Source organism: Rhincodon typus, chromosome 2, assembly GCF_021869965.1.
Source record: "Rhincodon typus isolate 14 chromosome 2, sRhiTyp1.1, whole genome shotgun sequence".
Taxonomy (NCBI): domain Eukaryota; kingdom Metazoa; phylum Chordata; class Chondrichthyes; order Orectolobiformes; family Rhincodontidae; genus Rhincodon; species Rhincodon typus.
Window position 1 is genome coordinate 136,601,802 of NC_063333.1, and position 27,830 is coordinate 136,629,631.

Below are 27,830 nucleotides of genomic sequence, written 5' to 3' on the forward strand. Positions count from 1 at the left end.
CGTGGTTACAAGAGCATAGTCTGCGAATTCTGAGGTGAGTAACTAACTTCCTGACTCTCCAAAATCTGCTCACCGTCTACAAAATAAAACTCAACTTTCCTGAATGACTGCAGTTCCAACAACACTCAAGAAGCTTGTTCGATTGACACCTCATCCACCATTCTTAACATTCAATCTCTCCAACACTTATGCGACAATGGTAGCAGTATACAGGATATGCTCAGCAACTCACTACGGTTCCTTTAACATTCCCTTTGAAACCCGTAACTTCTATTAGCTAGATGGACAAGGGGAGCAGATTCATCGGAACACCATCACCTGCAAGTTCCCCTCTGAGCCACATACCATCTTGACTTGGAACTATATTGCCATTCCTTCACTGTTGCTGGGTTAAAATCTTGGAACTCACACCATAACAGTAGAGTAGGTGCATCTATGCATCTATACCAAATAGACTGCAGCGATAGCTCAGCACCATGTTCACAAGGGCAGTTAGGGATGGTAACAAATACTGACCTTGCCAATTGCTCCCACATCCCATGAAAGTATAAAACAAAACTTACAAAGAATATACTGATGCCTTGCAGATTCAACAGAACTTACTTTAATTCACTCATGAATGAAGGCATTGTTGGCTGGGCCAGCATTTATTGCCAAAATGCCCAGAGGGCAATTAAGAGTCAACCACAATGCCATGGATCTGGAGTCAGTTGTAGGCCAGACTGGGTAATGACAGCAGTTTCCCTCCTTAAAGGATATGAGTGAACCAGCTGTAGCTTTCCTGAATCCAAAATGTCAACTCTGCTTTCTCTCCACAGATACTGCCAGACCTGCTGCGCTTTTCCAGCAATTTCTATTTTTGTTGCCAAATTTTTCTGACAGTTGATAATGGTTTCATGGTAATCATTAGGTTTACAATTCCAGACTTTTTAATTGAATTAAAGTGTAAAGGTCGTGGCCTTTAGGGTGAATTTTCAAGCAGTGCCAATGTCAAGAAAGCAGTCGGATGGGTCCCCGAAGTACAGGAGCCAGTCAGTGCACAACTGAGTTTATCATTTTTGCTGAGATGAATTCAGAACTGGCAGGATTACCCACACACACTAGGCAAGCAACCAATTAGGCTCCCACGAGGAGCTCGAACAGTTCATACACTTCACTAACACCTTCCACCCCAACCTTAAGTTTACCTGGACCATCTCTAACACCTCTCTCCCCTTCCTGGACCTCTCTGTCTCCATATCGGGCAACCACCTCGAAACCGATATTCATTTCAAGCCCACCGACTCCCACAGCTACCTAGAATACTCCTCCTCCCACCCACCTTCCTGCAAAAATGCTATCCCCTATTCCCAATTCCTTCGCCTCCGCCGCATCTGCTCCCAGGATGAGGCATTCCACTCCCGTACATCTCAGTTGTCCTCGTTTTTCAAGGACCGTAACTTCCCCTCCTCGGTGGTCGAGAACGCCCTCAACCGTGTCTCCCACATCTCCCGCACCTCATCCCTCACACCCCGTCCACGCAATAAAAACCAAAAAAGAATCCCCTTCGTCCTCACGTACCACCCCACCAACCTCCGGATCCAACGCATCATCCTCCGACACTTCCGCCATCTGCAATCCGACCCCACCACCAAAGACATCTTTCCCTCCCCACCTTTATCTGCTTTCCGGAGGGACAACTCTCTCCGTGACTCCCTTGTCCGCTCCACACTCCCCTCCAGCTCCACCACACCCGGCACTTTTCCCTGCAACCGCAGGAAGTGCTACACCTGCCCCCATACCTCCTCCCTCACCCCCATCCCAGGCCCCAAGAAGACTTTCCACATCAAGCAGATGTTCACCTGCACATCTGCAGATGTTCACCTGCACATCTGCCAATGTGGTATACTGCATCCGCTGTACCCGGTGTGGCTTCCTCTACATCGGGGAAACCAAGCGGAGACTCGGGGACCGCTTTGCAGAACACCTACGCTCGGTTCGCAACAAACAACTGCACCTCCCAGTCGCGAACCATTTCAACTCCCCCTCCCATTCCTCAGACGACATGTCCATCCTGGGCCTCCTGCAGTGCCACAACGATGCCACCCGAAGGTTGCAGGAACAGCAACTCATATTCCGCTTGGGAACCCTGCAGCCCAATGGTATCAATGTGGATTTCACAAGTTTCAAAATCTCCCCTCCCCCCACCGCATCCCAAAACCAGTCCAACTCGTCCCTGCCTCCCTAACCTGTTCTTCCTCCCACCTATCCCCTCCTCCCACCTCAAGCCGTACCTCCATCTCCTACCGACCAACCTCATCCCGCCCCCTTGACCTGTCCGTCCTCCCTGGACTGACCTATCCCCTTCCTAACTCCCTACCTACACTCACCTTTCCTGGCCCCATCCCCGCCTCTTCGACCTGTTTGTTTCCTCTCCACCTATCCTCTCCTCTATCCCTCTTCTATCCGCCTCCCACTCTCTCCCTATTTATTTCAAAACCCCCTTCCCCTCCCCTTTTTCTGATGAAGGGTCTAGGCCCGAAACGTCAGCCTCTCTGCTCCTATGATGCTGCTTGGCCTGCTGTGTTCATCCAGCCCTGCACCTTGTTGTCTAGGCTAATTGATAGTCTCGTTGTGCCACTGTTAGAGCAGGTCGACTGGGATTTTCCAGTTGGCCTCCAGTATCCCAATGCTTTCGGGGGTTGTTTAATTGCTTTAAGATGGGTATGCAGTGGCAAGCCCAGGGCTCAGCTTATTTGTCCCCCTTGGTGTGAGTGCAGCCCCATCAAGGGGTTTTATACCAACCCTCCCACCTCACAGTGATGACATGGCTACGTTTTCCATTTTTCTAACTTAAGTTTTGACGATAGATTGTCTCCATACTGAGGCACTGGTCTCAGTTATTTTCTGTTTCTTTCAAACGAGAAGGCCTATGATTTGCCCTCCAGCCTCAAAAGCCATCTTCCACCCTCTATCGGACAGGGAACCTATCTCTGGAACAGTTGAGGAGGCGGCTCTGTGAAAATTCCAGAGTGACTGCTCCATTCAGGACCAGGAAACAGTCCCGAGTTCTAATTCCCATCCCCAGAATGAAAATCCAGCCTCTGTGTTTAGATTCTGGCAGCTAATGGACCTCAAATCTTAGGGCCCAGATTTTACTGTCCCCACCCACCCCACAACCAGCTATGTCTTAAGCAGGGGTGGAGGAGACATAAAATATGCCTTTTCTGCCCACTCCTGAGTGGAATGCAAAGATACAGGGAATGGATCTGGGTAAGGCATCAACCAATCTGTCTACCCTTAGGGCTACTGAGGCCCTACAAAATGCAAAGTAATGGCTCTCTTCAGGGCATCAATCTGCCTCCAATTCCTTAATACAATGGACAGTGGAAGGTGAGTGAGAGTGGGCCATTTTTCTTCAGTCACCTTGGTCAAAAGGAGTGGGGTAGTGGATGGGATCCCAGAGGCATGAATAGTTGGAGCCACTGAGGGATTTGAAAACAAGGGTTAGAGTTTAAAAATTAAGATGTTGCTTGACCAGGGGTCTATGTGGGTCATTGAGGCAGGGTGAGATAGGGACAGGACATGCTGTAAGTTAAGACATGGACAGCAGAGTTTCAGGTGACCTCAACGTTATGGAGGTTAGAAGGCAGATAACAAAGACACTCAACCTTTTGGCTAAAACAAGTGTAACAAATATCCAACAGCAGACAGGTTGAGATAGAGTAAGGTCAGGTAACATTAACAAGATTAAAGTAGGCAGTCTTAGTAATGGCATAAATATGAGGTCATAAGTTCATCTCATGATCAGATGTGACATCAAGATTGGGAAAAGAGTGGGTTAGACATTAGTCCCTTCAATAATGCCTGATTAATTCACAGGTGCCATAAGATTCCACACAGAAGATGGTTTGAGCCAAGAATGTTCCTCCGCTATAGGATATGGGTGAGACACTCCACCTAGTGGTTTGGCTGATTATTAACAAGGTACGTTGCGATGCACTAAAATCTCATTCACTGCTGGCTTACAGGAATATAAGAATGTTATATTATATTATTTTCCTGAATGCACTTTAGTTCTTAGCCAGGATGCTGTTGTTTGCAAAGGACATAAGCTCACATTCATAACATGTCAGGCACAGCAAGGAATTAAAGTTGAAAACTAGTCTTTCAATAAAGACTGCTCTGAATTTAACATCCGTAATTTGGAGAGTATATAGGAGAACCTGTAAGTGGCTGTTGAATATAGATGGAGAAATTGGCAACTTCAACAGTACTATGTGCCCCATTCATAAAGTTTTCAATGTCATGCAAACAGCAATAGTGGAAAAAGTGCAGCAAGCCACGATATGAATGGGGCTCTATGTCTCTTTCAGCTCATTAAAGTCTTGTTCACAACTGGTAGAAACCCCATATCTCGGGATGACTTACAGGATGTTCAGTTTGTGGGCAACATTAAAGAAACTTTATTTTGATGGATTTTTTTAAAAAATCAGAATTTAAAAAGGAAATCAGAAATTTGGAAGGAAAGCACACCACCTGTGTCTAAGACGTTTCACGTTAGTTAAAGATCTCAAATGAAAGCTTTGCTTCAAACTAATTATTTTTAAAAATGTAGGTGTGTTGCCATTTTGTCTCATGCGGTATTCAATCATTTTAAAGGTCAGTCATGATCATTGTAACTTTGTCAATGTGGATGACCTGTAATATGAAACAGAGTAAAACCTGCTCTGTTGAAAGATTAAAACAGCAGCAACAATGTACAATTTATAACATGTCGAATGGCATGCAGGTATCAAGCAGCTAATGGTCCTTAACGGTAATATTAGACTTCTTTTGCTATTTTATTTACGGTCTTCATGAACGACATCCTCAGCGATCACTCATGCCAGATCATCATGCAGGTGATGCAAGATGGAGACGGCCAATGTGTCAAAAGTAGCTTGGCCTTGCTAATTGGCAAAACAAAGTTGAACGTATTTTCTTATGTATCGAGGCCCACATTCATGAGGTACAGAAATAAATTAAGAGAATTTCTGTATTTGCATGAGTGCTCATGATCAAGTACACAATGCAACCTTCAATGAATGTGGGTGAGGGCAGCATGACAAAGCCAACGAAAAGGTGTACAGTTTTCCATAATCATTACAAACAAGACAGGGACCTTGGAACTGAGCTTGTAGTGTAGGTTGCTGTCTGACAACCAGGGATGTTTAAGGGCCTCATTTGCACTTATCCTCCAGCTAAAGGAAAATAAAACAACAACAGTTTATGTACAGTAGATGCTGGCTCATAAGATAAAATATCTGCAAAAATTTTATGACATTGGAATAGTTAAAAGATGCAATAGGATTATTTGCTTCATATGATTTTATTTAGTTCTTCCAAGAATATTAGACAATTCTCAGATTCCAAAATCAGCAGTATTTTGCTTCTGTATTTGATGATTCTTTTTGCTTTTAATTTTAATGAAATTTTAATGATCCTTGATACTTGAAGGACAAAAGAATACTGAGCCCAAATGTAATGTCGAGCATGCAATTCAAAAAAATCTGCAGTTATGTTGATGGTACCAGGGACCTTGTTCTGGAACAAATTATCAAAAGAACATTCCCTTTGTCTCTCCACAGATGCAGCATCAATTCCCCTGCAATTGTATGAGGCAGCTCCTCCAGAGCTTATTCATTCACCCCATCCTACACACTGTGGAGATCATAAAAATATTCCTTCCTCCGCTTGATCGTTGCATGCTTGTCCTCAATGATCTAACTATTTTGATCTTTCACTGCAGCCAATTTAAAGTTGTAAGCTTTCAGGTAGTTCTCAGCCACAGCATCTGTCTTTCATTTCTTTCAATTTAATCTTTTGCTTTTTTGCATTTCTCATTTGTTCAGTCATTCTTACCTCTCTTGATTTTTGACTTTATTTCTCCAGTTAACTTGTTGCATTCAGTCCCCATATAAAGATGTGTTTTTATACTCACCTTAAGGTTTCATAGGGTTTCTGTCATTATTCATTATTTTAGCATTCAAGTTAGTAATCTAGTGCATTTAACTTACATGTAAATATATTACAGAATATCATTTCAAAAGGCCACAACGGTCAAAACTTATTAACAATGGTGGTTAACTACCATGTAAAATATAATTTTATTTGAAGCTGTAGAGACAGCAATACATACCCCTTTTCTTTAATGAGAAGTTTTGATATGAATTCTTTGGCATCTTCAGAGACATTTTCAAATTCTGCATCATCCAAGTCCCATTTACAAAAAAGAATGTTATTGAGGGTCTCACTGTCATCATCCCCAAGGAATGGAGAGAGTCCACTCAGCCTTCAGTTCAAAAAAGCAGGGAAACACAGAGTAGGGATTAATCAAAAGCCATTCGGTAAATTTCAGCTATTCACACAGCTATCATTGTGTGCAATAATAGAAGAACAAAAGTAACAGAGGCAGTAATAGAAGAAACAGCAATGTCTTGACCATTCACCATGTCTCATGAGTCATTAATACTCATCAAGCATTTGTGTCAGTGTATGAGAGCTCTTTGGTAAATAAAAAGCATTGGAGATGATTTATTATGCCCACCAGTTATGGAAAAATCATAAATACAAGTGCAAAGGGCTAATAACTCCTCAAATAACAAAGAGGAGATGTCTTTTTCCTGGCTTTGCATTCTCATCATTGTGAAGAACGAGATTTAGAAAATGTTGTATAAATTAATAAACGACTGCCTGGAAATGGCAATCAATCCAGATGCATTCCAAATCATCAGTACAATTCTAGTTCCACTTCAACAATCAGAATGTACTTAATGATTGTAGAAACAAAATTAATTCCTTAAAATACAAAAACTGTGGATACCAAGAAGGAAATAGCTGTGAACTTGTTGTCAAAATATTGGTGAGTTGAATATGTTCACCATTTTTAGTGAGTAAATTGTCAAGCCACTTGTGGTAAGGAAGAGACATGCTGTGAATTATGAATCACTGCAAGTTTATACATGATTTGCGCACTCCGCCCTAAGATCTAAGAAAACAGCAGCTCATCCTCAACCTTCCCATCAGTTTCCTGCGATTGTGCACTGATTACTCATTAAACCCATCCCCGAACGTCATGGCTAGTACTTGACATTGCAACTACCTTTGAATGAGGAGGTATAGATGTCCCTACAATAGCAGTCACATTCCTCCAGTTCATTAAGCCAGCTCCTAAACTCTACAGTTTTGTTCCACAGGCAGTAAATCATTTCAAATGTTTTTAATTTGTTTTTTTTTCTTACTTTCCACTTCATTTTTCTCTCACTTAATTTAATCTTTATCCCTCACGTTTCTCTTTGGCATCTGATTTGACTCTAATATACCTTTTTTCTCCATTGTTCTTTTTATTAATCTCACTGGTTTAGGAGACAGGTTGTTGAGCCCATTGAGCCAAGGACTCAGAGGCCTTCCTGCCCTCACCATGCCATTATCAGCTCAAACTTCCAGCAACTTACAGGACAAATATTTCCAAACTGAAAGGTAAGGTGACAAGTCTAAGTAAGGGACACTCAATGAGATACATTGTTCCCGTAAAATCTAAGCCTCTGTTTAATAGTTGTCCAGCTTTTTTCTACTGTCCAGATTTCTCTAAGGATTTCTTAAATGTGTTCTGCTAGAGTTTTACGGGAACTTGCTAGGCCTTTAATCATTGGAGATTTTTAACACTTCAGAGTGACGAAGGACACTAAACAAACCAGCATGATGATAGTTTGATTCCCTTAAAGATGTATTGGTGAGAAATGAGTTTCAGCTATGACCTCACCCAAGGTTAACAAAATAGAGATCTCCACACTGCTGCCGGTAAGGTAGACTACGCAGATCGTAAATGTCTCCCTGAGCAAAAATAGGAGGGAAAACTATATTTGCACGTCTTATGATTAGAAAAACCTTCAAGTTATTGGATTGCAAGTCAACTTTGGCAATGCCAAGTGATCTCAGGTTTCTCTAATCCAACTTGTAACTGGTGGATGGAAGAATTCTTACTTGGGAGTTACCAAGACCAAGAAGAACTCAAGGAGTAAGGGCACACAATAATAAATCAGTGAATAAAAAGAGAAAATAGTAATATAAAAATGGATGCTCTTTATTATGCTGCATCAACACTTTTCACTGTGTCCTGGTACATGCGACAATAATAGATCAAACTCAAACTCATCTCAACATTAGTTATTTTGGAATATTTGAAAGTACTGCTCTTATCTAAATATACAAGTGAACAATTTCTAAAACTATTTGTCAGAGGGAAGGTATTAGCCCATAAGCGCTGGGCTGTTTTTGGACTGCAGCGGTAACAGTGAAGAGAGTGAGATAGAATAATTCAAAGAAAGGGCAGGGGAAGAATTTACCATTACAGACCTCCAAGGAGTTGTAAATATTGGGGACTGAGGCTCCTTACTGCAGAAGATGCTCCGGGGAGGGGGAAATCGACACACATGCACATTCAATTTTAATCCAAGCATAATAATATAATTGCAAAAGTAGAAAGAAGTCAAAAAGGTGACATCCTGAAAAGAACGTGTCAGTATTTCAGCCATTTAATCAGGGATAAAAAGCTGCAGACACCTCTTATAGAGGGCAGAGTGGAGGGCAGCAGAAAAGAGAGGTCGCCCTCAGCTTGGGTGGATGATGGATGTCGCAAAGTGGTTGCAGATGAGCTCCAGTGGATGTGTCAGGATGCTGCAAAACAGATGAGTGTGACACACAGTAACAGCAGGGACAGCCACAAGCAGCAGGAAATCACAAAATAGCAAACATGCCTCACGAATGCATGAATTGGGGTATGCCACATTTCTTTTAAAGTTCCAACATTTTAAAATGTGAAGTGGTGCTGTCAAATTATACCCGACACATTTTTCCACAGGCATGCTGAACATTCAGGCAGACTATGAATGACTGTTCCAGTGGTTGAAAATATGGTTTACTGTACAGTGAAAGTGAGCACTTAACTAAGCAGAAATGGCATTGCCTGAACCAACTACAATTTTCCATTTTCAAGTGAAAGCAAAAATTTGTTCGATTGATGCACGTCAAAGACATCGGACCGGAACCCCAGAGGTTCAGGTTACTGTAACTCATGAGCAAGTCTGTTTGTGTGTTTGTCATGTGGAGATGGGAACTGGATTGGGCTGTGAAGGTCACCTTTGATATTAGCTTTCTGATTCTTGGGCCTTGAGTTTTACTGGTAGTGGTGGGTCAGGGCACAATTTTAAACATGTGCGACCCCCAAACTAGGTAGGGTACATCAACAAGGTCTGGGAGCTTGGAGGAAATCTGCTGATCTTATTGGCACAGCCCCATTTAAAGGAAAGTATGCAAAATCCTAATCTGAAGGTCTGCCCAGGAAGAGAAATTTAGCATCAGGAGGCAGCAAGGGAACAGGATCCTATAGTGGTCAAAAAGGGAAGCTGGGGTTTGAGAGATACCTGTGGGACTGGACAAGTTATGGGGGTTGGGAGCACTTCTGGTCTTCACAGCCTTCTAAAAGCATTCTGAGAAAAACAAAATCATTTTTACAGCCTTATTTTGGCCTCTTCAAGCCAGTAAGCTTCACTGGCTGTGGTTCTTCTGATAGAGTGGGGCTGCTTCTGACTTAGGCTAATCTAATGTTTAGATACACAGTATGCCCTGGCTGTCAGCTTTTAGTGGGAGCCTTGTCAATGATATGATTCAATTCTGTCAAAATGACAGCAGCTATTGGCCGGAACCGATTGTTAAATCTTTGCGCACACCATTCTTTCTACTTGAGGGTTTGTTAAAATCCCAACCTCTGTGTGTTTGAGTAAGTAAGGAGATGACGGTGGGCAGGTAAGTGGTGGGAAGCCAGCTGCGGAAATACACCTGAGCATCACTAAAAGTCAAGGTCAAAAATCACACGACACCAGGTTATAGTCCAACAGGTTTATTTGAAAACACAAGCTTTTAGAATTCAGCTCCTTCCTCAGGCATAGTGTGAGAGAGAGGGTATAAGACACAGAATTTATAAGCCGAAAGGTAACAACCCTAAAACTGGCCACCTCTTGTTGAATCCTTAATCGGTTAGGAAGGAGACTATTGATTGAGATGCAAAATCCAGATTCCTCTCAAGTCATTGTCCGGAGATAATTAAAGGTTTTATCAATGTATATAAGAGGTGACATCTCAGGTCAAACAATGCATTTTAGGTGTGAAGTCTTGCTTAGAATCTATGTTTTAAACTGAGGTCAGGTTTTATTTTTATGAGCAAAACAGAATGTATCTGCAACTACACAAACACCTTGGATGAAATAATTCATGTGTGTGTCTGTGTGTGAGTATGTGCGTGTATGTGTCCACGTTTGTGCATGTGTGCATGTGCCCGCACGCGTGCTTTTAAATTCTACCTCTCTCTCACACTATGCCTGAGGAAGGAGCTGAGCTATGAAAGCTTGTGTTTTCAAATAAACCTGTTGGACCATGACATAGTGTCGTGTGATTTTTGACCTTGTCCATCCCTGTCGAACATCGGCATCTCCACATCATCACTAAAAGTCAGAGAGAGCTAATTGTTAATCTTACAAAGCAAATATAACAAACGACCAACGGGTGTGACTAGTCCATTAAACCATCACTAGCTCACAATGAAAAGCACTTGAAGATAAGAAATGAGGCAGTAATTGTTGACAGTTTTGAGTTAAAATGGTTGGGACTGTTGATGAAAATTAACAGTCAAGTGGTGGCACTCACAGTTCAGAATCCTGAATATACAAATCAAACTCAAATTTTCAAAGACATTAAGCTAGGGTTTCCCAGATGCGGTTTGGAGCCACAGACTTTGAGGCTGCAATGGTCACTGTGGAACTCTTGATGACATGTACAAAGTCCTTTTAAATCCTGGCAGGCTTTCTTTCTAACGCTGGGCCTGGCCTAACTGACCGATTTTCAAAGCCTGATTCCAGCTTCAAAAAAGCAATTCAAAAGGTAACTGTTTTCCACTTGCGGTTTAAACATAGCCCACCACGACTCTCACAACCCACTAGCCGCCCCGACCTTCTCCCTGGAGATAAATTGTACAAAGGGGATTTTCAGAATAAAGAAACTTTATTCAGAAAGACAAAACTTAAGGAAATAGATGTTGTTCACAAACATATTACTGCCTCTTGCTCTCAACAATCCTTCATGATTTGGCCTTATACTTACAACATATAGGTAATCACCCCAAGGCTCCACATATCCGTGGGAAATGAAACAAAGTCATAATTCACAACTTCAGGAGCAAGGAATTCTGGAGTACCAAAGTTGATTTTTAATTTTTCTCTTGGTTTATATCTAACAGAATAAACAAAATAACTTAAATTAGGTTGCTTTTTTTACATATATCCGTTCATTATTGCAATGCCACATAACAGCACCAACATCTAAATTTCAGCATTATTTGATAATTGTGTCTAGGTGGCCAAAACCATCTGTCCCACTAGGTCCTATTTTCTTAGCAGTCAATTGGCTAGTGGTCTAAGGGAGGTTAGCCTGAAAGGAATACGGACTTTGGTGTCGGGTGCAGAGACATAATCTGGTATGGTAGGGATGGTAATATCACTCAAAAGGTTCCCTCATCCAGACTGTGATTCATAACACCCCAGAGGTGTTGTGAGTCACGAGTCCTTTAGAATCTAACAATGCTTCAACAAAATGTACACAGCCCTCAGCTTGAGGCACCTAGTTTGAAAAAAGTCATTAAGTAGTTGAATCAAACTTGGATAAAAGAGCTATTTTCAGGGAAAACTACTGAATTGAGAAATGGGATGAAGAAGACTTGGAATGATTTCTCTTCAAGTGTTGTTGATGCAATTGACTTTGTTTTAAATTAAGCCCTGATGTGCTTACTCTTTGGAGCATCAGTTTTCTTTACAAAACTCTTCTGAAGCAATTACAATGAACTAAATTTAAGAAGGGTGATGTTATTACAACGTCAGCAGACCACAGCTTTTTTAGGGTGATACCTTTGCCACTTCAAAGAACATTTTATGTTGTAATTTTTTGCTATTTCTGTCAAACACGCTGAGACATGTTCCTTCATTACAAGTCTTAAAAAAGAGAAATGAGCTTCATTGTCCACAAATAAATATAATTTACCTTCTGGCCAAGCCAAAGTCAATTATCTTCACTTGGTTGGCTTCCCGATTGACACACAAAATATTCTCAGGCTGAAAATGTAAAACATTGAAAAAGTCAAGTCCTACCAAAGCTCTCCACTCCACTGCATTAACATGTCCATCACACGTTCTGAATGGACTCTATCTAAGCAACATTTCCAATACTATCAGGTTCCTTGATGGATTTATCACTTTTAGCAAGGAAGCTTTTGCTGACATAACTGTTTCAAATGTTTCATTAATTTCAATTTCATGTAGGTGTGTTTGGAAGCAATAATTTGGAGCTTGCCTTATATACTAGAACATAGGAAAAGACTAAGCCCCATGAGACATAGAACCCCTAGTGTAGAAGCAGGTCATTCAGCCCATCGAGTCCACATGACCCTCTGAAGAGCATCCAACCCAGACTCAACACCCTTACCATATTCCTGTAACCCTGCATTTCCTATGGCTAATCCACCTAGCCTGCACATCCCTGGACACTACGGGCAATTTAGCATGGCCAATTGATCTATCCTGCACATCTTTGGACTGTGGCGGGGAAACTGGAGCACCTGGAGGATAGCGACACAGTCTGTACTGCCATTCAATTAGATAATTTTTGATCTGTAACTCAAATTCATTTACATGCATTTTCACTTTATCCATTATTGCACTGTACTTTTTAATATTTCATATACTTAAACATCTTTTTTCCTAACTACTGAAGTTCTACCAAGGTCAGCAATGGGTCTTCTTTGATTGTACACTTCAATAGTATGTCAATTATCCTTGTCCTATTAGCATTGGTTGCACTCATTTTCCTCTCCAAACCAACTGCTTTCTTGGGTTCAAATCCCATCAGAGCAGCTGGTGGAATTTAAACTAAATTAACAGTTAGTCTCAATAAAGATGTCATGAAACCAGCTGTGACTGTTGTAAAAAAGCATCTTTTTCTGTTATGCTCTGCAAGGAAGGAAATCTGCCAGCTTAACCTGATGTGAATTACATGTGATTCCTACAGCAATATGGTTGACTCTTAACTGCCCTCTGAAAAGTCAGAGCAAACTACGCAATTCAAGGGCAATTAGGAATGGGCAATAAATGCTGTCCTTGCCCACATCCTATGAAGTAATTTTAAAGCAGCAACTGGGGTGTCTTGATCCCCCACATAAATGAAAAATAGAGCATTTATCTATCTCAAACATCAACTTCAAGTGTTATACTTAAATTTAAATGGCCCTTGCTTTCTTCAGATAAATTACATAATCTCACAAGTAAAGAAATTCGTAAAGCTTTGACAAGGTTTACCTTTAGATCCAGATGAAGGATGTACCTCTGGTGCATATATTGAAGTCCTTCGCAAATCTGTTTTACAAACAGGATTGTATCCATTTCTGTTAAATTATAGCTTTCGTCTATAATCCTGTCAAATAGTTCCCCTCCATCGATACTGTTGGGTGGGGGGGGGAATAAACATCACAGAATTAATCTCTCAATTTGTTAAGCAATTTCCTGCGATAATTGTGTATCAGAAAACACAAAACTCTTGAGTTTTGACTAATTATCGCACAGATTGCCTTCAGATTCCAATTCGGTTTAATGGAAGGAACTGCAGCTGGGCACTGATTAGAATCAGACCTTGCTGCAAAAGTGTCCAATTAAAACTTCATCATATTGTCGATCATCCCTCTATGTTCCACTGATTAATTACGGTGCGACACACTGCGGGTGGCTTTTCACTGATGTCCCACCCAATCCCAGTGTAACCTGGAATTCATTTCTCAATAAATGGCTCCCCCTTTGCTATCTGAAGTTGCACCGGAGAAACTTTTGATCAACATTTTCATACATACTAAGTGAAAACATTCAAAGAAAGTTAAAAGAAACACAACTCTAGTTTAATGCGATAATGTTTTCTTTTCTCCTTGTTTTCTCACAGCGATTTCCTAGAAATCAATACTTGGTTCCTTGAGACTCCAGAACTTTCCTGCAGGTTTGGCAACTCTGATGACAAATGCTTTTACTATCCTGATTATTAATAGATTAACAACTAATTTTATACTTAATACATCTGTCATTGTTCACTGAAAATAACCTCATCGTTAAATGAAATATCCTTAAGTGTAACAACATTCGAGACAAAGATTATTGCATTAATCCAGCAATTTTTCATTAAAATTCACAACCGTCATTTCTTTATAATTAAATATCTTGCTGGTAACAAGCTTTCCTGTCTGGTTGTCTTGTGCTGAAAGTAACTGCACCTCCCACAATAACACTCAACAGTGGAGCACCACCCCCCCACCATCCCCAAAGATGCGTCCTTAGCCCCCTGCTGTACTCCCTGTACACCCACGACTGTGTTGCCAAATTCCAAATGAACACCATCGGCAGATTTGCTGACAACACCACCATTGTAGGTCAGATATCTAACAACGACGAGTCAAAATACAGAAGGGAGATAGAGGGCTTGGTGACGTGGTGCAATAAGAACAAATTCTCTCTCAACATTGGCAAAATTAAAGAACTGATCACTGACGTCAGAAAGAAAGGAGGAGAACATGCCTCCATCTACATCAGCGAAGCTGAGGTTGAGAGGGTGGACAGCGTCTGGTTCCTTGTGACGATAGCCAACAATCTGTCCTGGGCTTCCCACATAGATGCGACAGTCAAGAAGGCACAACAATGCCTCTTCTTCCTCAGGCAGCTCAGGAAATTTGGCATGTCCATTAGGACCCTCACCAACTTCGACCAATACACCATTGAAAGCATACCATCTGGGTGCATAACAGCCTGGTATGGCAACTGCTCTGCCCAGGACCGTAAGAAACTACAGAAGGCGGTGTGCACAGCCCAGACCACCATGGAAGCCAACCTTCCATCTGTGGACTCCATTTACATGGCTTGCTGCCACGGAAAGACTGCCAACATCATCAAAGACCCATCACATGCCGGTAATGGTCTCCTACAATCTCTTCCATCCAGCAGATGATACAGAAACCTGAACACACACACCAGCAGGTTCAGGAACAGCTTCTTCCCAGCCATTATTAGACTGATGAATGGACTCTCTAGCCTCAAATAATGCTGATTTTGCTAACATTAATCTCACCCAGCGCATGCCCTGGGCAATGTATGCCTTTGTCTGAGTCATTTTACAACCTCCGATCTAAGCATTCTTGCTTACTATGATCTGTCTCTACTGCTCGTAAACAAAGCTTTTCACTGTACTTCGGTACACGTGACAATAAATCAATCAAGCATAACCTCCCAGTATTTAAACACCATCTCTCTAGCAATGAATGGCAATATTCCATTTGCCTTCTTAATTACCTGCTGCACCTGCAAACCCACATTTTGTGATTTATGCACGAGAACACCCAGGTCCCTCTGCACAGCAGCATGCTGCAATTTTTTACCACATAAATAATAGTCCATTTCATTATTCCTTCTGAAATGAATGACCACACATTTACCAACACTGTACCCCATCCACCAGACCCTTGCACACTCACTTAACCTATCCATATCCCTCTGCAGACTTTCCATATCCTCTGCACATTTTGCTCTACCACTCATCTTAGTGTCATCTGCGAACTTTGACACACTACACTTGGTCACCAACTGTAAATTGTAAACAATTATGGTCTCAACACTGAGCCCTGAGGCACACCACCAGCCACTGACTGTCAAGCAGAAAAGCACCCGTTTATTCCCAGTCTTTTCATTCCATTAATTAACCAATATTCTATCCATGCTAATGCATGACCTGTAATGCCACGCACCTTTATCTAGTGCAGCAGCTTTTCATGCGGCATCTTGTCAAATGCCTTCTGGATACCAAGATACACCACATCCATTGGTTCCCCATTGTCTACCGCACTGGTAATGTCCTCAAAGAATTCCAGTAAAATATTTCAACATGACCTGCCTTTTAAAAACCATGCTGCCTCTGCCCGATGGGACAATTTCTATCCAGATGTCTCGATATTTCTTCCTTAATTATAGATTCAAGCATTTTCCCCACTATAGAAGTTAAGCTAACGGGACTATAGTTACCTGACTTTTGTCTACCTCCATTTTTGAACATTTGCTGTTTGCCAGTCTGCTGGAACCGCCCCAGAGTCCAGCAAATTTTGGTAAATTACCACAAATGACCACAAATGCACTTGCTATTTCCCCTGCAATCTTTTTTAGTATTCTGGGATGCATCTCATCAGGGCCTGGACACTTGTCTACCTTTAGCCTCATTAGCTTTCCCAACATTACCTCTTTAGTGATGATGATCGTTTTCAGGTCCTCACCTGCCATAGCTTCCTTGTCATCAATTACTGGCATGTTATTTGTGCCTTCCACTGTGAAAACTGACATAGAATACCTGAAAAGCACCTCAATCATTTCCCCATTTCCCAGTATTAAATCCCCCTTCTCATCCTCTAAAGGACCAATGTTTACCTTAGCCAGTCTTTTTCATTTTATATATTTGTAGAAATGTTTGCTGTCTGTTTTTATATTCTGAGCTAGTTTAATCTCCTTATCTATCTTACTTTTCTTTATAGATTTTTTCATGGCTTTCTGTTGACCTGTAAAGATTTCCATATCCTCTAGTTTCCCACCAATCTTTGCCACTTTGTATGGATTAGCTTTCAATTTGATACCCTCCTTTATGTCCTTAGTTATCAATGGCTGATTATCCCTTTTCCTATAGCCCTTCCTTTTCACTGGTACATGCTTTTGCTGAGCACTATGCAAAATCGCTTTGATAGTCTTCCATTGTTCCTCAATTGTCCCACCACATAGTCTTTATTCCCAGTCTCCCTCGTCCCATTGTAGTCTCCTACGTTTAAGCACAAGATAATGGTATTGGATTTTACCTTCTCACCCTCCATCTGTACTTCAAATTCAACCACACAGTGATCACTCCTTCCAAGAGTAATTATTCCAATCTAATTACTCAGGACCAGATCTAGGATAGCTTGCTCCCCATAGGTTCCATTACTACTATTCGAGAATGTACCCTACTTCAGATCAGGTGTATCCTAGAACTTTGTGGGAAGCTAGGGAAGTGATTGCTGGGGCCCTTGCTGAGATATTTGTGTCATCAATAGCCATGGGTGAGATGCCAGAGCCTGGAGGTTGACTAACATGCTGCCATTATTTAAGAAAGGTGATGTGGAAAAGCCAGGGATCTATAGACCCGTGAGCCTTGTGGTGGGCAAGTTGTTCAAGGGGATTCTGAGAGACAGGATTTACATGTACTTGGACAGGCAAGGACTGATTAGGGATAGTCAACTTGGCTTTGTTCATGGGAAATCATGTCTCACTAAGTTGATTGAGGTTTTTGAAGAAGTGAGACAGAGGATTGATAAAGAATGTTTTCTATATGGATTTCAGTAAGGTGTTCGACAAGATTCCACATGGTAAACTGGTTGACAAAGTTAGATCACATGGAACAGAAGGAAAGCTAGCCATTTGGATACAAAATTGGCTCGAAGATAGAACACAGAAGGTGGTGGTGGAGGGTTGCTTTTCAGACTGGAGGCCTATGACCAGTGGTGTTCCATAGGGTTTGGTTCTGGATCCACTGCTTTTTCTCATTTATATAAATGATTTGGATGTGAATCTAGGAGGTATGGTTAGTAAGTTTGCAGATAATACCAAAATTGGTGGTGTAGTGCACAGCGAAGAAGGCTACCTCAGAGTACAACAGGACCTTGATCAAATGGGCCAATGGGCCGAGGAGTGGCAGGTCGAGTTTAATCTAGATAAATGTGAGGTGCTACATTTTGGTAGGGCAAATCAGGGCAGCGATAATACACTTAATGGTAAGGTCCTGGGGAGTGTTGCTGAACAAACAGACCTTGGAGTGCAGTTTCTTAGTTCTCTGAAAGTGGAGTCGCAGGTGGACAGGGTTGTGAAGAAGGTGTTTGGTACGCTTGCGTTTATTGGTCAGTGCATTGAGTATAGGAGTTGGGAGGTCATCTTGTGGCTGTTATAGAACATCGGTTAGGCCACTCTTGGAATACTACATTCAACTCAGGACTCTGCAATATGAAAGATGTTGTTGAACTTGAGAGGATACAGAAAAGACTTACAAGGATGTTGCCAGGACTGGAGGGTTTGAGTTATAGGGAGAGGCTGGATAGACTGGGGCTATTTTCCCTGGAACATCGAAGGCTGAGGGGTGATCTTATAGAGGTTTTTAAAATCATGAGGGGCATGGATAGGGTGAATAGTCAAGGTCTTTTCTCCAGGGTAGGGGAGTCCAAAATTAGACGGCATAGGTTTAAGGTGGAAGGGGAAAGATTTAAAAAGGGACCTGAAGGGCAACATTTTCACACAGAGGGTGGTGCGTGTATGGATTGAGCTGCCAGAGGAAGTGGTGGAGGCTGGTATAATTACAACATTTAAAAGGCATCTGGATGGGTATATGAATAGGAAGGGTTTAGAGGGATATGGGCCAAATGCTGGCAAATGGGACTAGATTAATTTGGGATATCTAGTTGGATGGGACAAGTTGGACCAAAGGGTCTGTTTCTGTGCTGTACATCTCTATCACTCTAAGACCCAAGCTAGGATTTGAATGCAAAAACTAGACTGACTGACACCTCACTGCAGTGATGAAAGAGTGCTGTATTGCCAGAAGTGCAGTCTTTTGGGCAAGACATTAAACTGAGACCCAAATTTTCCATTGAGAAGAGCATAAAAGAAACCATTGTTTCACTCAAGAAAAAACTGCTGAACTTTCATATTGTCCAGTCAATCAGTCACCTTTCAGTAAATACCACTAAAGTAGATTGTTTAGGCCCAATTATATCTGGAAACCTAATGCGTCCATATTGGTTTCTGGATTTCCCACATAAGATCATTTCAAAAGAAATTAACTAGCTGTGATTTGGGGATGTTCATGAAAAGCTTCACATAAATACAGGCCATCCTTTCTTCCAAGAACGATCAGTTTATACAGTAACCATCTACGTATTCCAAAATTCAAAGAGAGGTTTTTGTGGCTTGATTAAGTTGTAGGCTTGTTCTAAATTCTTAACTGAAACTCTGTCGCATTACTCACTGAGACATTTTACGAGTTTAAATGTGTTTTATATTAAAGATGAAAAAATGATTAAATAAGTCATGTTAGAATTGACACATCTAGTTGGGCATATTCTTGGAGGATTAAATACATGAACTTTTGACTCCCACTCTAGTCCAGCATGTCCAACATGTAAAACAATCTTCCAATGTCAAATGAGAAATCAACAAACTCTTCGCTACCTGGCTGGATACTTCTCAACCTTTGTCAAACTGCAATTTATCCCATCTCCCATTTCTGAAATGAAAGAAAATTTACAAATGCACACAATCCACTTAATCCCTCTCTGATTGTTCTCTTCAGTAGCTCACGGTAGTATCCCGCAAATCAGTCTTCACTGCCTAGTAACTCTGAAACAATCCTGGATGGTTGGCAACCCCAAGGAGGATACAGTTAATATTAAATTATTTTTCATCAACTTGGTCAGGCATTATGTATTATGACAAACCTCTGGGACAGGTGTAACATGAAAGTAGGCTTTCTGGCACAGAGGTAGGGACACTACCATTGTGCCACAAAGGCCCCTCACAGTCAATGGTCATGTAATTGGGCATCCTAGAGTATACCTTTGTGAATAAAATTGCCACTCCAATAGATGTTTTATTGATATAAATTTGCAGTACTCACTATTCCATGATCAGAGTGATATCATTCTTTGATTCAAAAGCATCGTACAGCTGGATGAGGTTTGTGTGATTCAGCTGATTCATGACTTGGATTTCATTCCTTACCTCCTCCTGTTAATTAATAACAATGCGTATGATGACAAAAAAAATCAAATTATTTTTGTGGTGCACAGCTAACATTAAACATTTGACCATACCTTCTCCTTTGCTGCTTTGGTTTTGATAATTTTGGCTGCCAAGGCAAGACCGGTAGACTTCTCTACACATTTGTGCACTTGTCCAAACCGTCCTCTGGAATAAACAGTTAAAGACAGAAATACCATTGAAAAACCATGATAGTTCAAGAATCAGCCACATTATTATTTAAGTAACATTTCCACAACAGGAACATTTGTGTTGCTGAAAAGAGACTTATCGCCAAACATTTTCATCTGCACTCATTAGGACAAATACAAGAATGCCAAAGTTCAAACGGTCAGGACATCACCTATGATTTGAGGAGCCAGTGCAGATATGATGGACTGAACTCCCTCCTTCTGCACTATAACAATGCTGTGATTCTAGGATACAGAAGAAAAGGTAGCAGATCTTCTGATCTTCTGAAAAAGTAATAGTTTTGAAATGGTTAATGCTGAAAATGATGTTAAGATCCACCCAATCTAATGATGTCATGGACTTGGATGAAGAAAAGGTAGAACATCTTAGGATCTTGTACGGTGAAGATCCACAGGTCTCCTAATAGTCTTAGTGACAATGTCTAATGTACTAATATAACTTGCATTTAATTGCTTTCATGCAATAAATTACAGCTCATTTAAGAAAAAAGTGTCTTCTCGTTAAGGCTCACTAGTAGTTTTCCTCTACCAATGTAAATGGAGTATTCCCTGTCAAAGAAAGGTATTAGTGGCAGCAAACTATCAAAACCACAAGCTGGTAGTGATTAACATTACAGCACAGTATCCATCCATAAGGAAGTTGAACAATATGATTGCAAGAACTATGGCTCAGTGTGAATTCATCTGGGTTTATGTGATATATCACATAAAACATTCATAACAGTTCTGATTTATAAGTGAAATTAAAACTACAACTGAACCCTTTCATTGTCCATCTGTATTCATGTCAAATTATTTCTTTGGGAGATTTTCTTGAGGTTTACCTTTTGATCTTTGGGAGTTACTATTTCATTCTCGCAAGCAATTTTATTAGAAGCGGCAGTCACTATAGGAACAATGACTCCTGCATTTGTGTAGGGACTTTTTTTAGGGGTTTCTTCTTTAGAAAGGTAAGATAGCACACTTAGTAAAGATTTTATCCAAATTTATATTAAATCTTAATACTTGGAATCAAGAAATAAGACTTTGTTGTTAATTTATTATAAATAAATTCCAACAAGGCTAAGGCACAGGCATATACCCTTTTGCCCAATCTTGTCTTCCACCAACTCAACAGCTGTTGGGATTCGTTGCTGTTGCCCCCACTTTCAACATGATCAGCATTCATTTATACTTGACATGAACCTTAGTGTTAGTACAATCATGTGCAACTTAAAGTTATTGGATTGAAAAGCATGCTTTCTTTAAAAAGGGACATGATGAAGAATCCTTCTTTATGTAAGCATTCTTTGCGCTGCAGAAGCCAGCACTTTAAGAGTGTAATGTTCAGGGTGTTTTCAGTTCCAAGGGGTTGTTGCATCTAGCATTCTAAAATATTAGTTACATGCGAATCTGTCTTGAACTATGATCAGGTCTTGTTTTTAATTGGTCACCCCAGAACAGTTCAAGGGTCTCTGAAATGAATTTTAAGATGACAGGTAGTGAGACTGGAAGTCAGTGAGAGAGGGAGGGAAAAGAAAGCAGACTTCATATTAGGCAGTGATGTTTTTAGCTGTACTGCTGGGAAGGCAACTGTACCACATGGATTCCGTGTGAGAGACTCAGTGAGAAGTCCTAAGAGCAGTTGGATAATTCTGTGCTGTTAGAACTCATACAGAAGTTCTCAGATTTAGTAGATAGTTAAGTATTAGAATTGGAGAGCTAGAAATTCTGGAAATTCTGGAGGCTCAGAAAAAAACGATATGCCATTAAAAGCTCAGTACAGCTGAGAGTGGGGGTTGAAAAGTCCACATGTATTATTTGCTTGATGCAACTGAGCAAGATTAGAGCTTAGGGAACAATTTTAGGGTAATTCTAGCTTGATGAAGCTAGTAGTCAGTGAAAAGCTTCAGTTCGTCTGTTTGTAAATATTTCAGTGCAGAGGAGCCCAGGAAAGGAAGGTGAGTGTGTAACCTCCTGATTCCCCAAAGACTGTCCACCAACTAGAGGGCATAAGACAGGAGTCTGTTGGAATACTCTCCATTTGGTCAGATGAGTGTAGCGCTAACAATGCTCAAAAGCTTGACACCATCCAAGACAAAACAGTCCAACTGGCTGACGCCACATTCACAATCGTTCAGTCTCTTCATCACTCATGCTCAGTAGCAGTAGTGTGTACCATCTACAAGATACACTGCAAAAATTTGCCAAGGCTCCTTAAACCCACGACCGCTTCCATCAAGAAGGACATGGGAAGCATACAGATGGGAATACCACCACAATTTCCCCTCCACGCCACTGACCATCCTGACTTTGAAATATATCATTATTCCTTTACTGTTGCTGGATCAAAATCCTGGAAGTTCCTCCCTAATGGCATTGTGGGTCTACCTACAACAAATGGAGTACAACAATTCAAGAAGGCAGCTTAACACCACCTTCTCAAGGGTAACTAGGGTTGGGCAATAAATGCTGGTCCAACCATTGGCACCCACATCCCATGAAGGAATTTTTACAAAAAGTCATTGAAGCAGTCCATGATGAAGTGAGGTTAAATTGGCAAAAGTGAAGTTGTACTTCTTTGTGAGTTTCAACGAGATTTGGTGACATGCCATGTCAGTAACATCTGGGACGAATTCCTATGAAATCTGTGGGATTTATCTTGATCACATTTGCTATCTGATATCCACTGCAGGGTGTTTGATCACTATCTATTGCCTATATATACCACAAGTTAATTCTGAGTATTAGAATACTTTGTGATTTTTTAAGAATGTACGTTGCATATGCATTGTACATTGTACTGGCATTCTAACATTCTTTCGTAAATTTTATTGTTGTTTGTTCAAATCTCACAATTTATTCTCTTAGTAAGTCCTCTGGATCTCACGTCTGATTTTTAAAAATAATTCTTGGCCCTTAGCCAGATTGTAACACAAACTTGGTAGTCCAGTCTGGGACTGTAAGGCACATGTAAGAAATAGATTTGTTGTTGACATAAAACAGGTTTTGGATGAAGTAAGTAAGTGTCATGTCATTACAGCCAAGTCCCGCATATTCAGTGCATAATCTTCAAGCTCACCCATGCTTATGTATGAAAAGGAGACAAACCAAATAAATAGAGGTATTAAGGTGGAATGATATCAGGGTATTCATCAACTCCATAAGGCCCCTGCCTTCCCACTGTAATTGGCAGAAACCTGGGCCAGCACAATGCCCCCCTAATCCCTTACCTCATTCAAGCAGGTTTAATGACAGCGCCTCGGACATTGGCTCCGAACTTGTTAATGTCTCCTTCATGCTACAGGACCAGCCTGAATCAGAGATTCCTGCCCTCCTGCTCTTACTACCCCTCCAATCAAAGATTCCAACTCTTGTTGAGCAGCAAGGGTAGGAGAGAGGGGATCTGCAATTGGAGGGGCAGGAGAGAGACAGAGCCATCGATTAGAGCAACACTTTCTCCCAAAATGTGTGCTGCTCACATAAGGGGATGATTTTCTACGATTATATGTGCCAATGATTCAATTTTCCCAGGCATTTTGGGGATTTCAAAGGCGTATTTGCTTGCCGTCCAATGCATTTTGCTCGTTGACCTATAGGGTCTGATTTTATTAATTTAGTTAATCAATCATATACATAATGATCACATAAATCCTTATAATCCAACTATACTTGCATTAACAGCAAAGATTTTACCCATTCACAAGGCAACCTCCCCCGATAAGCACAGAACTCATTTTAGTTGTGAAGGTGGCATCTTTGATCAGAGCGTTTTCAAGCTGTACAGATGATGTAATATAAACACATCATCAGCTGCGCAGATTAGGAAGCAGACAGGTGGTTAACCAGGAAAGGCTGTGGTTGAAGATTCCAACTCTGACTTTTGTTGTGAGTCCCTAACAAGTAGGAAATGCTGGTACATGCCAGGGAGGAATCAGACCAGCAATTGGGAGGAAGGAAGGACTGGTTGAAATGATTGTTTTGGAGAAGGGCTGTTCTGGGGAGTTGTGGATGAGCTAGAAGAAGGTTTTCTTGACAGGTTTGGGGGTGAACACTCCTGTTCCTCCTGGCCCACAAGCAATGCTGGGAAGACATCCACCGACTGGATGCAGCTGCTCTCTCCAGCTGCCAGATTTCCTGAGCCCGGGGTAACCTGGCCAGTCAGTAATTAGTTCAACTCATTTAGATATCACAATGATAGACCCAACCCTCCAGAGCAAGTTACTCAAGAAGCTCTGAAACATTCCTTGGTTCAAACTGAAGTAGGAGGGTTGGTATTTTTTTTTTTACAAATTTGCCCATATATCTGTGATCTTCGACTGCTCAGCTCGGAGAAGGGTGAGTTAAAGTGTATCTTTGACAATGAATCATTTTCAGAAGGACATCAAACAGAACTGACCCTCCAAGGACTTCAGATTTGTAGATTGTATAGTAATTGCTGATTTGTTCCATGTTGGCCGAGACAATCCTATGTTCAAATGGAGCAGGTGGAGCAGGGCCATCATCTAGATCAGAAAAGACAAAAATTTGTACCAGCATAAATATAATTAAATATTCTGGGACTTGTGCATCTATTGAAAGGAAAAAAAATCATAGGACACCAGAAGATTGACACTGATTGTTCATTAATGAAGTACCAGTCGAAGATCTAAAGCAAAGTCTAGTCGGATTTATGCAGGTGAAAAATTTCAAAACAGACAACCGTAGCCCTGGCAAATGACAATAGTACTATCCACAACTCAACCACTTCAAAAAGCATATACTACAGGATCTAGAATGCTATTTTCTGCATCCACAGCCACATCAAACATCAGCCCTGATTTTAAGCAGGAGTGGAGATCAAGTGGACAAAGGACATGACGTGTGCCAAAACCCTTGATATCAGCAACACTGGTGTCCTTCACTAGTCTGTTGGAAATCATCAGCTGGTAAGTAGGTGACCAGGGAATTCAGATTGGCAAGTGGCTGCCAATCAGCACCAAATGTACCATCACCTTCAACAAGATAAATTTCGCGAAAAGGTTTGAAGGGTGTGTGGGAGGAAGGGGGAAGGAGATTGTTCACTGATGCAAGGGCCTAAACTTTCTTGTCAGCTCTGCAGGAACAGCACTCCTGTTCCTCCTCGTTCCATTCAGGAAATGGAAGAAGCAAAAGCATACCTGCTGGTCCCATCTCTGTCTCTGGGTCCTCTTCAACTGGCTGGGATAAATTGGCACGGTAAATTCCCCAGTCATGTCTCAAGTTGAAATTGCAGCAGAGCCCACTCATTATGTCATTCCATTATTTAATAAGGAAGATAGAAATCCAGAAATTACAGGTCTATCAGTTTCATGTCAGTCTTTGGCAAGCTACTAGAATATGAGTGTTACATGGCTGCACATTTTTAACCTGAATGTTTAATTTATTTGATAATGTTTTGATGCAAGTCACATCACAATTTAGCCTTTGGGTTGCAAAGTTGTTACTTGAACAAAATACCATGATTATTGTTGTTATGGTCAATCTGTCATTAGGAACTGAATGACTCTGAATTTGAATAAAATTAAGCCACTCAGAGAAAGTCCAGATGGGTTTACTGAAGATAATTCCGGACTGACTAATTTGGTTGACCTTTTTTGAGAAGCTCGCTAATAAGGTTTAGGCAATATCTATAGATGCTTTTCCAACAGCCCTTTGATAAGCAAATGTGTAAAATTAGGTGGATTCGCCACGGGAAAGGCAGGGTTACAGGAATAGGGTAGCGGGGTGAGTCTTGGTGGGATGCTCTTCAGAGAGTTGGTGTGGACATGCTGGGCAAAATGGCCTGTTTCCACACTGTAGGGATTCAATGAAGGTTTTTGACAGGGGATTCTTAGCATAATTGGCAGTGTATGAAACTGGAAACGGCTAACGTTTGGATTTTGGATGGACATTGTCTGAGAGATAGGAGACAAACAGCGGTTGTAAAGATTAGGAAGTCTGCTTGGCAAGATTTGAGAATGGTGTTCCTGAGGCTGGTGCAACTCAATTTTTCATATCTGTGAATGGCTTGAAGAAAGGAAAAGAATGATGTACATAAAAGTTTGCAGATGATTAGAAGTTATTCTTCCCACTGGCCTAAATCATTTGCAATTTTAAAGTGAGTGGGCGAAGTCCAGATTGGCCTTTGGCTCAGTCGACGCCTTTAAAAGGCAAATTATTGATGAATTATAATCTGTTTACTGCCCAGTCTCAGTTTTCAGGTGGGCAGTCAGGGAAAGATGGAAAAGCGAACCTATTTAGGTAGGAAGTAGAAGGGAATGGAGGGTACCTTTCAATATCGTGCAGCCCTAGAAGGTCTGTCCCCTGTAGTTGCTCTCTCCCCAGCCTCTCCACAAACATCTCAACTCGCTACCCTCCAGAGGTCACCAACCCCTATGTGCCCAGTGACGCCTACACTTATCTGGCCCTGGACTTTGGGACTTAGACCCTGAGAACTGTTTGTCCTGCCCACTCCAGCTTCTGGCACTGCTCGGACCAGAGAGATGACAGCCAATCCACCTAACTTGCATCTTTTTGACGTGGGAATTCCTCCTGAGTGAGGAGCAGAAGTCCCAACTTCAGGATATTAAGAAAGTAGCCAGGACCAGCGTAAATATTTTGTACTCCCACTCTTCAGGTGGTAAGCTGAGTAACCCCGCTCTCCAACAAGTCTTGGCCAATTACAAACAAGTAGTCAAAACTACAGAAAATCTAGTTCAATGTGGGAAATATCTGAGGTTTTCCATGTTGAACTCAAGAAAGCAATTAGGAAGGCTAATGGAATATTGGCATTTATCACGACAGAATTTAACTACAGGAATTGTGAATTCTTGTTTGAATTATATAGAACCTTGGTTAGTTTGCACCTGGAGTGCTGTGTTCAGTTTTGGTCCTTTTACATTATTATTGCCTTAGAGAGAATGCAACAAAGGCTCAGCCAGACTTGTTTCCAGGACGTGGGACTGTCTTATGAAGAGCAATTTGGGAAATTGGGCCTACATTTTCTAGAGTTTCGAAGAATGATAGGCGATCGCATTAAAACCTACAAAATATTTCAAGACATAAACGGGTAGACGCAGGTCAGATGTTCCCCTTGGTTGGGGAATCTAGAACCATGGGGAATAATTTAAAAGAAATAGGGAATTCATTTCGGGCAGAGATGAGGAGAATTTTCTTTGCTCATAGGGTTGTGAATCTTTGTAATTCTCTACCCCAGAGAGCTGTAGAAGCTCAGTAATTGAGTATGTTTAATGCAGAGATCGACTGATGTCTAAATACTACAGACATAAAAGAATATGGTGCTGGTGTTGAAAAATGGCACTGGCGTGGATGATCAGCCATGGTCATATTGAGTAGTGGAACAGTCTCAGAAGAATGAAAGCTCGAGAGTTTAACAACTCAAATCACTGAAAGCTAACAGAAAGGTACAAGGAGCAATTGAAATAGTTCAAATAGGCTGGAATAGAAAGGGAAGGAACTCATGATTCAGTTTTACCCATCTTGGTCAGACCCACCCAGAATTCTTCGTTCAACCTTGGGCATGGATCTTGAGAAGGGTATATTCATCTTGGACGTGGTATAGCACAGATTCACTAAATTTATGCAACTTAATACCAAGGCTTGAAGGATTAAGTTATGCAGCCAGGTTTCATAAATTACACCTATATTACTCTGAGCTTAAAAGGTTGAT

General features: G+C 41.2%; 1 protein-coding gene across 1 annotated transcript in view; it reads right to left on the reverse strand.

Annotated features, from left to right (window-relative positions):
- Positions 1–5,059: 5,059 nt before the first annotated feature.
- LOC109928019 (myosin light chain kinase 3-like) overlaps positions 5,060–27,830 on the reverse strand; it is a 45,933-nt gene continuing 23,162 nt past the window's right edge. The window contains exons 5-13 of the mRNA XM_048609073.1: positions 25,300–25,403; positions 24,540–24,645; positions 20,024–20,117; positions 19,828–19,937; positions 13,419–13,560; positions 12,109–12,179; positions 11,176–11,304; positions 6,161–6,313; positions 5,060–5,222 (exon numbers count right to left, since the gene is read on the reverse strand). Of these exons, the coding sequence (XP_048465030.1) occupies positions 5,060–5,222; positions 6,161–6,313; positions 11,176–11,304; positions 12,109–12,179; positions 13,419–13,560; positions 19,828–19,937; positions 20,024–20,117; positions 24,540–24,645; positions 25,300–25,403 (1,072 nt within the window). The remainder of the gene's footprint in view (positions 5,223–6,160; positions 6,314–11,175; positions 11,305–12,108; positions 12,180–13,418; positions 13,561–19,827; positions 19,938–20,023; positions 20,118–24,539; positions 24,646–25,299; positions 25,404–27,830) is intronic.